The sequence below is a fragment of the Colobus angolensis genome, unplaced genomic scaffold (genome assembly GCF_000951035.1).
Source record: "Colobus angolensis palliatus isolate OR3802 unplaced genomic scaffold, Cang.pa_1.0 Scaffold131, whole genome shotgun sequence".
NCBI classification, from domain to species: Eukaryota; Metazoa; Chordata; class Mammalia; order Primates; family Cercopithecidae; genus Colobus; species Colobus angolensis.
In genome coordinates, this window is record NW_012114364.1 from 2,227,664 (window position 1) to 2,240,745 (window position 13,082).

The 13,082-nt window shown below is 33.5% G+C and overlaps 1 protein-coding gene across 1 annotated transcript in view; it reads left to right on the forward strand.

Annotated features, from left to right (window-relative positions):
* ERGIC2 (ERGIC and golgi 2) overlaps nt 1–13,082 on the forward strand; it is a 43,336-nt gene that overhangs the window by 24,442 nt on the left and 5,812 nt on the right. Inside the window, exons 8-11 of the mRNA XM_011934102.1 lie at nt 662–757; nt 7,111–7,166; nt 8,000–8,098; nt 11,586–11,683. Coding sequence (XP_011789492.1) covers nt 662–757; nt 7,111–7,166; nt 8,000–8,098; nt 11,586–11,683 — 349 coding nt within the window. The remainder of the gene's footprint in view (nt 1–661; nt 758–7,110; nt 7,167–7,999; nt 8,099–11,585; nt 11,684–13,082) is intronic.

Here is a 13,082-nt window from a genome sequence, read left to right on the forward strand (position 1 = left end):
TAGCCGGGCGTGGTGGGTGCATGTACGTAGTCCCAGCTACTCAGGAGGCTGAGGCAGGAGAATAGCTTGACCCCAGGAGGTAGAGGTTACAGTGAGTCAGATTGTACCACTGCACTCCAGCCTGGGTAACAGAGCAAGACTCTGTCTCAAAAGAAAAAAAAAAAAAATTAGTGGATATTTGGAAATGCTATAATCATAAACATAATAAAAATGTGCAAGATTTTACATTTGCTTACTAAGAAAATGTCATTGTCTCTTTGAACTTAGGTGGCATACCTTTCCTTTACCTCAATCATATTTCTGCCCTCCCTCCCTCTCCCTGCTACAGTACCAGAAATAAATGAAGAAAATGCCTTTTTGGACTAATTCTTTTGTTTTAGTCTTCTGTCACTGGACTCAGTCCTCTGGCTAGAGTTGAAGAACCATGGAATTTCAAATTTATGTAAATGTAACAGATATTAAATAAGTATTTTTTTCCCAGTTTATAGATGTGTAATTTTTATAAATGTCTAGATTTCAGGAAACTGCTATTCTATTTTTAACATTTAGAATATTACCTAAAAAATGATCTTTAGGGATTTTTTTTTCTATACACATTTTTCTCATCATAAAATGGTAACTATGTTGAATGTGCTTTAAATAATATATCTTATTTTAACAGAGAAGATGATTCATCACAGTCTCCAGATGCATGCAGAATTCATGGCCATCTATATGTCAATAAAGTAGCAGGGAATTTTCACATAACAGTGGGCAAGTATGTTCTTTTCACTTACTGAAAATACTTTAAACAAAGTTGGAGCTTGGTTAAAAGTAAATTCTGGCCAGGCAGGGTGGCTCACGCCTGTAATCCCAGGACTTTGGGAGGCCGAGGCGGGTGGATCATCTGAGGTCAGGAGTTCGAGACCTGCCTTCCCAACATGTCGAAACCTCATCTCTACTAAAAATACAAAAAATTAGCTGGGCGTGATGGCAGGCGCCTGTAATCCCAGATACTCGAGAGGCTGAGGCAGGAGAATTGCTTGAACCCAGGAGGCAGAGGTTGCAATGAGCCGAGATTGTGCCACTGCACTACAGCCTGGGCCACGAGCGACACTCTGTATCAAAAAAAAACAAACAAACAAAAGTGAATACTTTGCTAATCAAATAACATATAGCTAACTACTAGAGGAATGCTTAAAATACTGTGTATATGTATTTTTAATGTCTTGAGATTGTTGTCTGGGGCTTCAGTCTTAGGATAGAGAAAACTACTAACTTTAAAAACTACTTCAAAACAAAAGTAAAGCAGCCATGTCATGTGTTGTGTATTAAAGTAATTGAACTGTAGGTAAATATCAATTACAACCTTCTACTTGCCAGGTTTTAGTAGCCAGAGAGCTCTTACCTAGACATTTCATTAATTTGTTCATTTTTTTTTTTGGTATGGTATTAGGTTTTTGTCTTAACGTTTTGGTGGTCCTCATCAAAACGTAATTCCTGACTAATCCTAGACAAGTGTTTTGATAAAGTTAGAAATTAGCAGTGTCTAGAATATAAAGTTAAATTAGGTAAATGTTAAGGAAAAATATGAGCAGCACCCAGCACAGAAATTGTCATAAACATTTGTTAAATTTTTGAGTGAATAAATAGATCCATTCGTCTTTCCCTCCCATCCTCTTTTCCATATAGAGTGCTGAACTGAACAATTCTTTATTGTACAAGACATTTTTTGAGTATTTGCTATGTGCAAAGTACCATGCTAGAAACTAAGGATAAACAGTGAAGAAAAAAATAAAATGTTTTTGCCCTTTTTAATTTATTTTATTCCAAACTGTACAGTATAAATATGACTTGTTATTTTAAATAGGCCTGACATTCTATAAGAAAATCCACACTTTAAGCAGTGAATACATTAATAATTATTTAATGATAGTTGTATCGAGGCTGTAAAGGAGAAGTATGGCTGATAAGAGACTGTTTAACAAGGTATTAAACTTATGCTGCAAGTCAGTTGAGCCCTTATTGAGGAAAACCTTTGAACACTAGGAGAAGAGGAGGAATTTAATATATAAAGGAGGGAAGGGCATACAGCAGGAAAGAGCATGGCTGGAAATTTTAAAATATATAGAGAGATAACATTAGATTTCTATGAAAAAGTATTTCAGTATTTACAATACTCAGATCAAACATTTATTTTTTTCTTCGTTATCTCTTGAAATGTATGTTTCATTGTTCTGTTACCATTACCCATCTCCAACCCAGCCTGTTGCTGGGAACCTTGGAATGTCTTGAAATCGTAGCTTAAAGAAATTTAGAAGATTTTATTGCACCTTTGGATACAAACAATATTTTAGTCCAACACCAACTCAAAGAGAGAAATTTTGACAAATATTATATCAGACTCTATATTATGTCCCTTTTTAAAATTTGTTTTTGGTCTTTTCACAATTTTACTTTCCTTCACAGGTGGTAACTCATACCATCAGAGAGGCCAAATGGAAAAGCATTTGGTTCGTATCTTGTCATCTCAGGAATATCCTGTAAACCCACTCCTAATTTTTTAGTATTATATTTGTCAAGGTCAATATTGATCTTTTTCAAGGTCTCATATTACCTCTCAGACCCAATGTCAATCTCAACTGTAATATAAAAGAGTAATAAAAGGAACATAATTTGTAGCATAATTTGTATGTCAATATGCTTGAGTGTGAATACACTAGAAGACATAATGAAGTAGGCAGATGCTTACCACTTATATGTAGAATTTTTAAATATATAATAGCTACAAGTGCAAACTGAATTTTGACATTTCAGTTTGGCTACTCAAATACCATGAGTGACATTTCCATTGATGAGATGATATTCAGAAATAGGAATACCTCTTTGTAATATTAAACAAAACAATATAAGCTTCCCTTAGTTTTCTGGGAGATTTAGTGTATATTAGAACGACAACAGGTACTTTATATAGCTAAATGGAGTTCAGTTCTAGACTCAGATTATTATAATAGACTTTTCATGTAGATGAGTATCTCTTAGAGCATTTGAAACTCAGGCGAAACCTGGGATGATTCTTTTTTGAATGAGACTGTCAGTTTCATTGTAGGATGCCTTGTTTCTGTGGCTGTTGTCCAGTAAATCCCAATAGCAACCCCTTCCCAATAATTCTGACAACTCAAAATGCCTCTCTTCACCCCCCAACAATTTTCAGAACAACTTTTCCTCCACTGAAAGTCATTCAGGCTAGATTCTTGTCTGATAGAGTAGAAAATATTCCAGAAAAGAAACAGGTAAATTCTGAATATCCATCCTCCTTATGCAGAGTTTTAACAAGTGTCAGATAGCTACAGTCATCTGTACTAGGGTGATTTAATTTGATTTTTAAATTTAATTTTTTGAAGAAGATGCTCACATATGCTGTTATTTCATAAAATGAATACACCAGTTAACAAAAAAAAAAAGGAAATATTATTTAAAACAGCTCCCTATTCCTCTCAGAGTAAAATCCTGGGTGGTGAGAGAGGTCATTGAAGTAAAATGTATAGGTTGAGCATCTGTTATCTGAACATCTGAAATTCAAAATGCTCCAAATTTGAGCATTGTCTACACAATGCTGAAAGGAAATGCTTAAGAGTGTTTCAGATTTCAAATTAGGGAGGCCTCTCTGGCAAATAAAATGTACATATTCTAAAATCTAAAATTTGAAACTTCTGATCCCAAGCATTTTGGATAAGGGATATTCAATGTGTAGTACTGTAATTTGGTTATTCAGAAAAACTCTGAATTTGTTTGTTTGAAAATAATAATAGGAACACTGTTAGGCTGACAATATGAGTGGAGCTAGGAATAATTTATGACAGTAGACTTTCTTTTTAGTACTAAGTTTGAGGTAATATACTTGACCGTGACCACAGAAGAATTTACGGGACCAAACTACCAATCATTCCAGTGCATCAGGAAATGCTTTATTGAGCAGGGTTTTAGTATACTTTGTGTTGAATGTCAGTTAATACTTTTCCCTAATCATTGTATTGCCTTTTTTAAAGTGCCTGGTGTTTTGCTAGGTAACACATAGAACAAATTAAACAATGTTTAGACCTACTACGGCATATTCTGAAACTTGACAATGGTGACGGACAGTTAATTGGTAATAAATAAAGAAAGAAGGCTCTTTTATGGAGAGTTTCTGTTTTCAGTTTTTTTAGTTAATCGCTAGAATTGGTAACGGGGTAAAGCAGGATTGTGGTAAAGGAGATCCTCAAGGTGATTTTTTAATTTTTTTTTTTAATCAGGAACAGGGAAGGATAATACTTATTTGTAGAAGTATAAAGATGTTAAAAGAACAGGTTAAATCTGAAAGATAACAGTGTATGACAGAACAAAGGTTTACTGCAGGGGTAGGCAAACTACAGCTTATATTCCAAATCCAGCCTACTACCTGTTTTTGTATGGTTCATAAGCTAAGAAAGGCTTTCAAATTTTTATGTTTTAAATTTTATTTATTTATTTGTTTTTTTTTTTGAAACAGAGTCTCGCTCTGTTGCTCAGGCTGGAGTGCAGTGACGTGATCTGGGCTCACTGCAATCTCTGCCTCCCAGATTCAAGTGATTCTCCTGCCTCAGCCGCCTGAGTAGCTGGGATTACAGGTAGCCCCCCACCACGCCCGAAATTTTAGTATTTTTAGCAGAGACAGGGTTTCATCATATTGGCCAGGCTGGTCTCGAACTCCTGACCTCAAGTGATCCATTTGCCTTGGCCTCCCAAAGAGCTGGGGATTACAGGTGTGAGCCACCTTGCCCAGCCATGGTTTTTAAATTTTTAAATATTTGAAAATAAATCAGAAGGGGAGTAATATAATACATGAGAAATACATGAAAGTTAAATTTGTGTCCAAAAATAAAGTTTTATTGGCATATAGCCGTGCTCATTGTTTATATATATGGCTGCTTTTGTATTACAGTACGACAGTTGAGTAATTCTGGCAGAGACTGTATATGACTCTCTCATTACTTTGTACTTTGGTATACTATGAATTGCAGTGATGCAGTTGTAATATGACAGCATTGAAAGTGCTGTGTGTATTCCTGTCCTGCAGCAGTTTATTTATTTATTGTAATACTATGTTTAAAAAAAAAGAAATATGACTTCAAATGTTGCATTTTTAAAGCACAGTGGACTATGGATTATTTGATCAAATTTGGCTGCAGAACATGACACTAATTGTGCTGAAAAGAATACAGTATATGTTGATGGTGCCAGACTGATCGTTCATCACAGTATTACCAACCTGTAAAAAAGCAATGGTCAGAAAAATTAGAAAATTAAAAATGGAATATCCAAACAGTAGAATTTTAAAAAAAATGAAAATGAAGCTGTAATCTTTAAGTGCCTCGTTGTTTAGCAAGTAAGGAAAGTCATCCAACCATTGATAAGTCTTTGAAGCAATGTTTGACTGTCAAAGCTAAAGAAATGACTCCAGAGAAAATAAATTTGCTTTAGACAATTAGATGACTAGCCTTCTTCAAGAAAAGTGTTCCAGTAGATGAGGACATTGAGAGCAGGATCTAATAGCCAGTTCAAAAACAAACCAGGAGATTTTGAGTAGTTTCTAAATTCTTGATGAGTGGGCAGATGTTATTAGAACTGCTTATTGTTTAATCGAGGAATCAATGCTGAATTTAAAGTGATTGAAGAATTAGTATCTATGAATCACCTGCTTGCAACAAAAACTATAGGCAAGAATATTTTCATAGAAATTGAGAGAACACAAATTCAGTACATCCCAAAGTGGAATCTGGTTGATATATGTTACAAATGTATTATAACTGATGGTGGTGTGTGGAGCAGAAAAAGGCCTACTTGGATGCCTTTCAAACCTTGTGAAAATGTAGTGTTTAATGCCTCTTGTTATCCATTGTATCATCAGTAGTACTTTGCAGAAAATATTTGAATTCATTATGTATTTTAAACTGGTGTGTCAATAGTAAACTTCATTTGCTCACCTGGACCTAAATATTGACATTTCCATGGTCTTTTTTTGGTCAGGTATAAAAACTAAATATTCTGTCTTGCCCTACTACATAGTAGTTTGATGGCTAAGCAGCAGTACATTTTTTGAGCTCAGTGCCAAGATTGGATTCTTTCTGAATGAGAAAACTTCCATCAGTTACAATTACTGAGCAAGGAATATTTTTGGAAATTAAGTTTCATGCAGACTTAATAATGTTTAATGAATTTAGCTTAAAAGTATAAGGCAAAACCAGTTTTTGTGAAATTTATATTGTAGTAAAGTTGTTTCAATGACTAGTGATTTTGAGTGGTTTCTTTTACTTTTCATGCCTTGATAGCGTTTGCTGTCAAAAGTTAAAGCAAGAATCTAGACTCATTCTCATACTTGAATATATTTTCTGACTTTTCAAACTGTAGTTCCAGAACTTCAGACATTGATGCAAATACAAAGGAAATTTCCATGTTTCAAATTCATTTAACTGCGCAATTGAGGAAATTATGCGTTAATTTAGATTGGAAGTTATTAATCTGCAATATGATAACATGTTTATAGGTAAATAAGTGTTAGGAGAAAAATCTGTTGGCATTCTGTAAATGTCTTTCAAGCAATGAATATGCTCAGCTTATACTCGTGGATTAATTTTTCAAAGATGAAATACTTAAAATGTCATTATGGATCATCATCATCAGATAAAGATTTATGGTCAGTTTTGAAAGTAGGGAACATTCCAAACCCCAATTAAACAAAGTGTAATCTCCCTGCAAAACAGTTGTATTACAAAAAAAAAAAGGACTCATTACTATTATATCAATGAAAAATTTGTGAAAATTTGCTTTTTCTCATTATGTAACTACATAATATACTTGATTTTGCATCTTGGTCCACAAAGCCTGAAGTATTTACTATCTGACTCTTTACCAAAAATGTTTGCCAACCTCCAGCAGTTTATTGCATTGCTGAGATGAGTAGACTTGTCTGCTCAGTCATAGGCCAAATACATTCTTAACGTTATTTTTGTACTAAGAAAAATTATATAACTTAGGGAAGATCCACTTTCTGATCTTAACTAATTATATATATAAATGGTATTACTTTAATATTGTTTTTTCTCCTTTCAGGGCAATTCCACATCCTCGTGGTCACGCACATTTGGCAGCACTTGTCAACCATGAATGTAAGCAGTTTCTGACTTTTTTTCAGTAAAGACGTACTTGAAAAAATATTTTTTAAAGTGCAGGTGCAGTGTAGTTGAAAGTGAGCTGTTTTGAAAACATATTCATCCAAAGGAAGAAAAAAATTTTTTAATTGGTTTACTTTAATCTGCATTTGTATTTGGTCATGGCTCAGAGTTGCTGAGGTTAGGGAGGAAAGTCTAGTGTACTTTTTATAACTTTGACACATTTCTGCTAATTTTTAGGGATAATGAAAAGAATACATTTGCAGTTTATTTCAATTTGCAAATTGAAATATGAATATATAGACACATATAAAGTATTCAGGTTAGTTTGGTATCATGATTGTCATAAGACTTAAGTTTTTAAAGTCTGCTTTAGAAGACAAAACAAGTATTGGATTCCAGAAAAAATTAGTTTGGTCACATTAAGCAAGAGTGTGTATTAAAAATATATCTGATTAGTTTTATTATATGGCTACATGGACATCATTCCAATTCTAACAATACAGTCCTGTTACTATATGATGATTTGGAAAAGGAAAGATGTATATTTTTGGCTTTCATTATTATAGTAATATTTTCTAGACGTTAAATTTTATATAATTACAAAATTTGAGGTGTAGCATTTTGTCCGAATTTATTTTATACATTTAATTCACATGTATTTATATTTATTTTTCTCAAAGTAATGTGGCTTAAAATGCTGTATTATTATCCTTGCAGATTTTAAACATTTTCATTTGAGAATAGATAAGGATGTAAACCAGTCTGTAACATGTAATTTCGAATAATATAATTTCTCTGCTAAGTTGTTTTTATTTTTTGCCTTTTAGCTTACAACTTTTCTCATAGAATAGATCATTTGTCTTTTGGAGAGCTTGTTCCAGCAATTATTAATCCTTTAGATGGAACTGAAAAAATTGCTATAGATCGTAAGTATTTAATACTACTGTTGGATTTTATGTGTAGAAAATTTTGCTTATAACCTGAATATTAATACCTTTTAAATGTCTTCCTAACTACTGTGTAAAGATAATCTTTAAGTGGTTAGTGAGTGAGATGTGTGTGGAGAGAATTTGTCCTAGTAGTGGATGAAATTTGAATATTCAAATATGAGTCATAGAACAGAATAAAGAAATTACAGTTAAATGATGAAGTAGTTAAAAGGCAGAAGGAGTTCAGTATAATCAGTAGCAATAGATGAAAAGTTAATACGTTAATAGGGCATAACTGCACTTTTTTGTATTCACCAAAGAATAAGAATGAAAGAAAGCTTCAACATTATGAGAAGAATTTTCTTCGTTGTATAATATAGGTTCAAAGTTTTAAAATGCATATGTATCATTTTAGAAACCTCTCTGGAGAGTTTTACAAACACCAGAAACCTAGTTATTCCGGAATGGTTTGGTTATTAACATAGAAGGAGTATATCGTAGCACAGATAACCTTTTTAAAATGTTCTTTTAACCTTCTGCTCCATTTAAAGAATCAAGTCTATCCAAATATGGAAAGATAATTTCCTTAGCTTTTTAGAAAGTTGTCTGTTTTCTACAATTTTTTGATTGCCTCTTTCTAAAATAGTCATGTTATATACCATGTTCCAGCTATTGGACATTTAAAGGACTCCTGAAGCTTATTCAGCTAGTAGGAATTCTGTCCTTTGTAAAATTGTAATTAAGGATTTAGTTTTTTATTAAGTAGATTTATTAGTATTCTATTTAGATTTATTCATATTCTTTACTTTTTAGCAGTGTTATAATCATATATTAAAGATGTTTAGAATTTAGAATACTGATTTACATTTATGAATATTTTATGTTCATGTGGGAATGTTTCCCTTCAGGAAAGCTGAATGTACTAAATTTAGAAATGTGTGGATGGAAACATTTTGAGATTTATAAGCTTTAGTCAGTATAATCTAATCTGTAATCTAAGTGTATGTTAATTCTCCTCTGAAATGAATTGCATGTTACCTGAGAGATGCTCATTTGGAAACATACTGGTCGATGCTTTGTTTCAAGATGTTAAAATGAACTACAAATTTTTGTACAGAAGCTCTTCTAAATATAAACAAGTTAATTTTCAAAATGCTGTTTTTAAGTGCACTTCTTTATAAATTGAGAGAAACTAAAAGGTATTTAGAGTCATATTCTGAAATGCTGTTAGGTGAGTATCATCAGGTTATTCAAAGCTTTAAAGCAGTTTGTATACTTTTCTCCTCCATAATATATGTTTCATTTGGCCTCTTTTTCCAAAAAGAAAAACATCACCATTACATATCTGCTGTGTCAGGTACCTATCCCTTTCCTGATGTCCTCCAGAAGTATTGCAGGGGTTACTTAACAATTAACATCTTTAATGCAATGCAGATTTGGATAAACAAGATAGACATAGCCCCTGCACCTCATAGAGCACACATTCATATAGGGAATTAGATCTTTAGGTAATAAGTGTTAGGGCAGATGGCTCTGAACAAAATAAAGGGGATTGCTTATGATATGAGAAAGGGCATGGAAGAGGCTGTGGTATTTGAAAAAAAACTTGAGTGAAGTAAGTAAGTGAGCCAAGCGATGATCTTTTTGAGAGCATTGCAGGCAGCTTTATTATTAATGAAGCTGATAGAAATAAAACAGTCTATATGTGCTGCCACAAACTGGTTAACCTAACTCCATACTCTGCCAACTTCCCAAATGGCAGGAGGGATGGCTCACTTTCCTAATGGTAGAGAGGTAGATATGTGTGTCTTAAAGACAGAGCTGTTTAAAAGAGAGAATGCCTATACTATCTACTTCAGTGGCTTAGCCACACATGATTACTTTCTGCAGATGAATCATTCCTTCCATGAGTGAGAGAGAAGTGGAGAGGAAGGTCAAAGCTTTTACTCTTTTATGTACACAGGAGTGCAAGCTTCTATTTAAATCTGGGATAATTTTTTCTGCTTAAATTTAAAACCATGCTCCCCTTGAGTGAAACCGCCTGGATTCAAGTTCTCACTCTGCCACTTAATAACTTGGACTTTGGCCTGTTTCTTAACATCCCTCTACTTGAGTTGCTTCATCTCTAACAAAAGGATAATAAAAACATTTACTCACTTATCTAGTTGAACCTGTAGATAGATGTATCTATTTATAATTTTTCCAGAGAATTCTCTAGACCTAGAGAATTAACGTGTTTTATATTATGTGAATGGGTAATTGTTTACAGTTAATTAGTAATTGGCAATATACTGATATTTAAAACTTGTGTCAAACTTAGAAATGCCTAATGACTACATGAAAATGATCCTTTTGATTACACAGTGACCCCAGGCCATCATTGAGTAGTTTCTTTAGTTTTCTTCCTACTGTAATATCAGTTCCTTGTATTTATTCAAAGGCTAGCTAATTTGATTTTGGTGTAGTGTATATCTTAAGATATTAGTAGAAACTGAAAATGTGTCTTGTGGTGGTTATTCTCTTATAATTTTATTTTATTCTTAGTTTCTGTACTGTAAAGAAATGCTGGCCAGGCGCAGTGACTCACACCTATAATCCCAGCACTTTGGGAGGCCGAGGCAGGAGGTTCACTTGAGCACAGGAATTTGAGACCAGCCTGGACAACATGGCAAAACCGTGTCTCTACTAAAAACGAAAAAAAATTAGTTGGGCTTGGTGGTGTGCATTGTCGTCCCAGCTATGCAGGAGGCTGAGGTGGGAAGATTGCTGGAGCCCAGGAAGTTGAGGCTGCAGTGAGCCATGATTGTGCCACTGTACTCCAGCCTGGACGACGGAGTGAGACCCTATCTCAGAAAAAAAAAAAAAAGCTACTTTTTCGTATTTGACAAAAGGATAATAATGATTATAAGGAATATTTAACTAAGTCACCAGTTCATTTTTCTTAAACATCTGTGTTGCCCATCTTATGCTTACTGAGAATTTGTTTTACTGAGTATAAATATGTTGCTTTCATTGGTTCTTTCTTTAAAAATTTTTTTTTGTTAGACATTAAGTTGTGTGTAACATTACATTTCAGATTAAATGTTTTTATTTTTTATTTGTTTGAGACAGGTTCTTGCGCTGTTGCCCAGGCTGGAGTGCAGTAGCACAATCATGGCTCACTGCAGCCTTGACTTCCTGGGCTCATATGATCCTCCTACCTCAGCCTCCTGAATAGCTGGGACCTAGAGGTGCATACCAGTATGCCCAGCTAACTTTTAAATTTTTTGTAGAGACAGGGTCTAGCTGTCTTGACCAGACTGGTCTCAAACTCCCAGACTCAAGCAATCCTCTTTCCTTAGCCTCCCAAAGTGCTGAGATTACAGGTGTGAGCCACCACATCCAGCTAAATTTCAGGTTAAATGTATTTAATAGAAGAATCTATTTGGCAGTAGTTTGTTGCTACTGAATTGATAAAAAGTTTTTTTCTTTTTTAATATTCTAGACAACCAGATGTTCCAGTATTTTATTACAGTTGTGCCAACAAAACTACATACATATAAAATATCAGCAGACACCCATCAGTTTTCTGTGACAGAAAGGGTAAGTTGAATCCAACTGGTAAAATAAGTTGGTGATTTCTTTAAAAAGCATTTTAAAGTTTCCTGGCTACAAAATAAGGTGGCATTTTACTTGCTGTCTTCCCTCATTTAAAAATCTGTGTAAGTTTTGAAATGAATTAACGTTTTATTTTAAATCAGAAATATATTAGAAATGAATATTAGTATATTCTAAAGCAATAAAAGTAGATATTAAAAAATCTGAAATGTTTTCTATTGCATTAAGACTTAAAATTGTTAAATTGTGATGGCCTTATTATTTTATTCTTAATGTCTTAATTTTGTAATGTGTTTTCTCATAAATTGATGTAAGCAGTTCTTGATCTGGCAGCAGATTCTTTGAATTCTATGTTATTTATTTATTAAAAATGTACTACCTTTTCTGGGCATATGTAGTTATCATGGATTAGATAACAAATTTAGAGGGTTTGCCTTCCTAAATTAATGCTTTGTATACATCTGATTGTGATGAAGAACATTCCACTAGCTCAGAGTGGTATGGCCATATAAATAAATACTGACAATGATGAGCAAAGGTTTGGAATTGGACAGTTTAATAGATTTCTCATCTACTTTGGAGTCATGTTTTCTTATTTTTCTGTTTGAATGATGAGTATTCAAACACTTGTATCCAAAAGAATTCTAAGGCAGAATTTAAGTGCGTTAAAATTTTTGCTTTCCTTTATATAGTGTTTTCTTTTACTAGCCTTATAATTCATGATGACCATGCCCTCAATAATTGTGGAATTTTTTTTTGTTCTTATGAGCTTAGGTATTGAAGTTTTTAGGGGTGAAGTGTCATGTGTCTATAGCTTTTCACTTGGCATGGGGAAAGTACAAGTTCATATAACTGCATATATATGTATAGGTATGTGTGTATATACACTCACAAAGAAACTAGGTAAAGTTTATACAAGAACATATTGTGCTTTTCAACATTTCTTTAAGGAGTAGGGAGATTCCATTTCTCACCTGTAAGATTGGCAAACACCTGAAGGACAATACATATAGTTGACAAGACTGTGGGGAAAATAGGCAAACATGCAGTGCTATGGGGATGGAAAGTGGCATAATCTTTGTGGAAGGTAGTTTAGCAGTACCTGCAAAAGGACATATGCATTTACCCTTTGACTCAGCAATCGCACTTCGAGAAATCTATTCCAGAGATACAGTAGGCAAAAATATAAAAATGTGTGTTTCAGGCTATTCATTACATTGTTATCTGTAATAGTAGAAGGTTAGAAACAACCCAAATGGTACATCTACACACTGGAGGAAGATGCAATTGTTAAAAATCAAACGAGAAAGATCTCTATATACTGATACGAAATATCTCCAGGATATATTTTTAAAATAACAAAACCAAAATATATATATTTGAA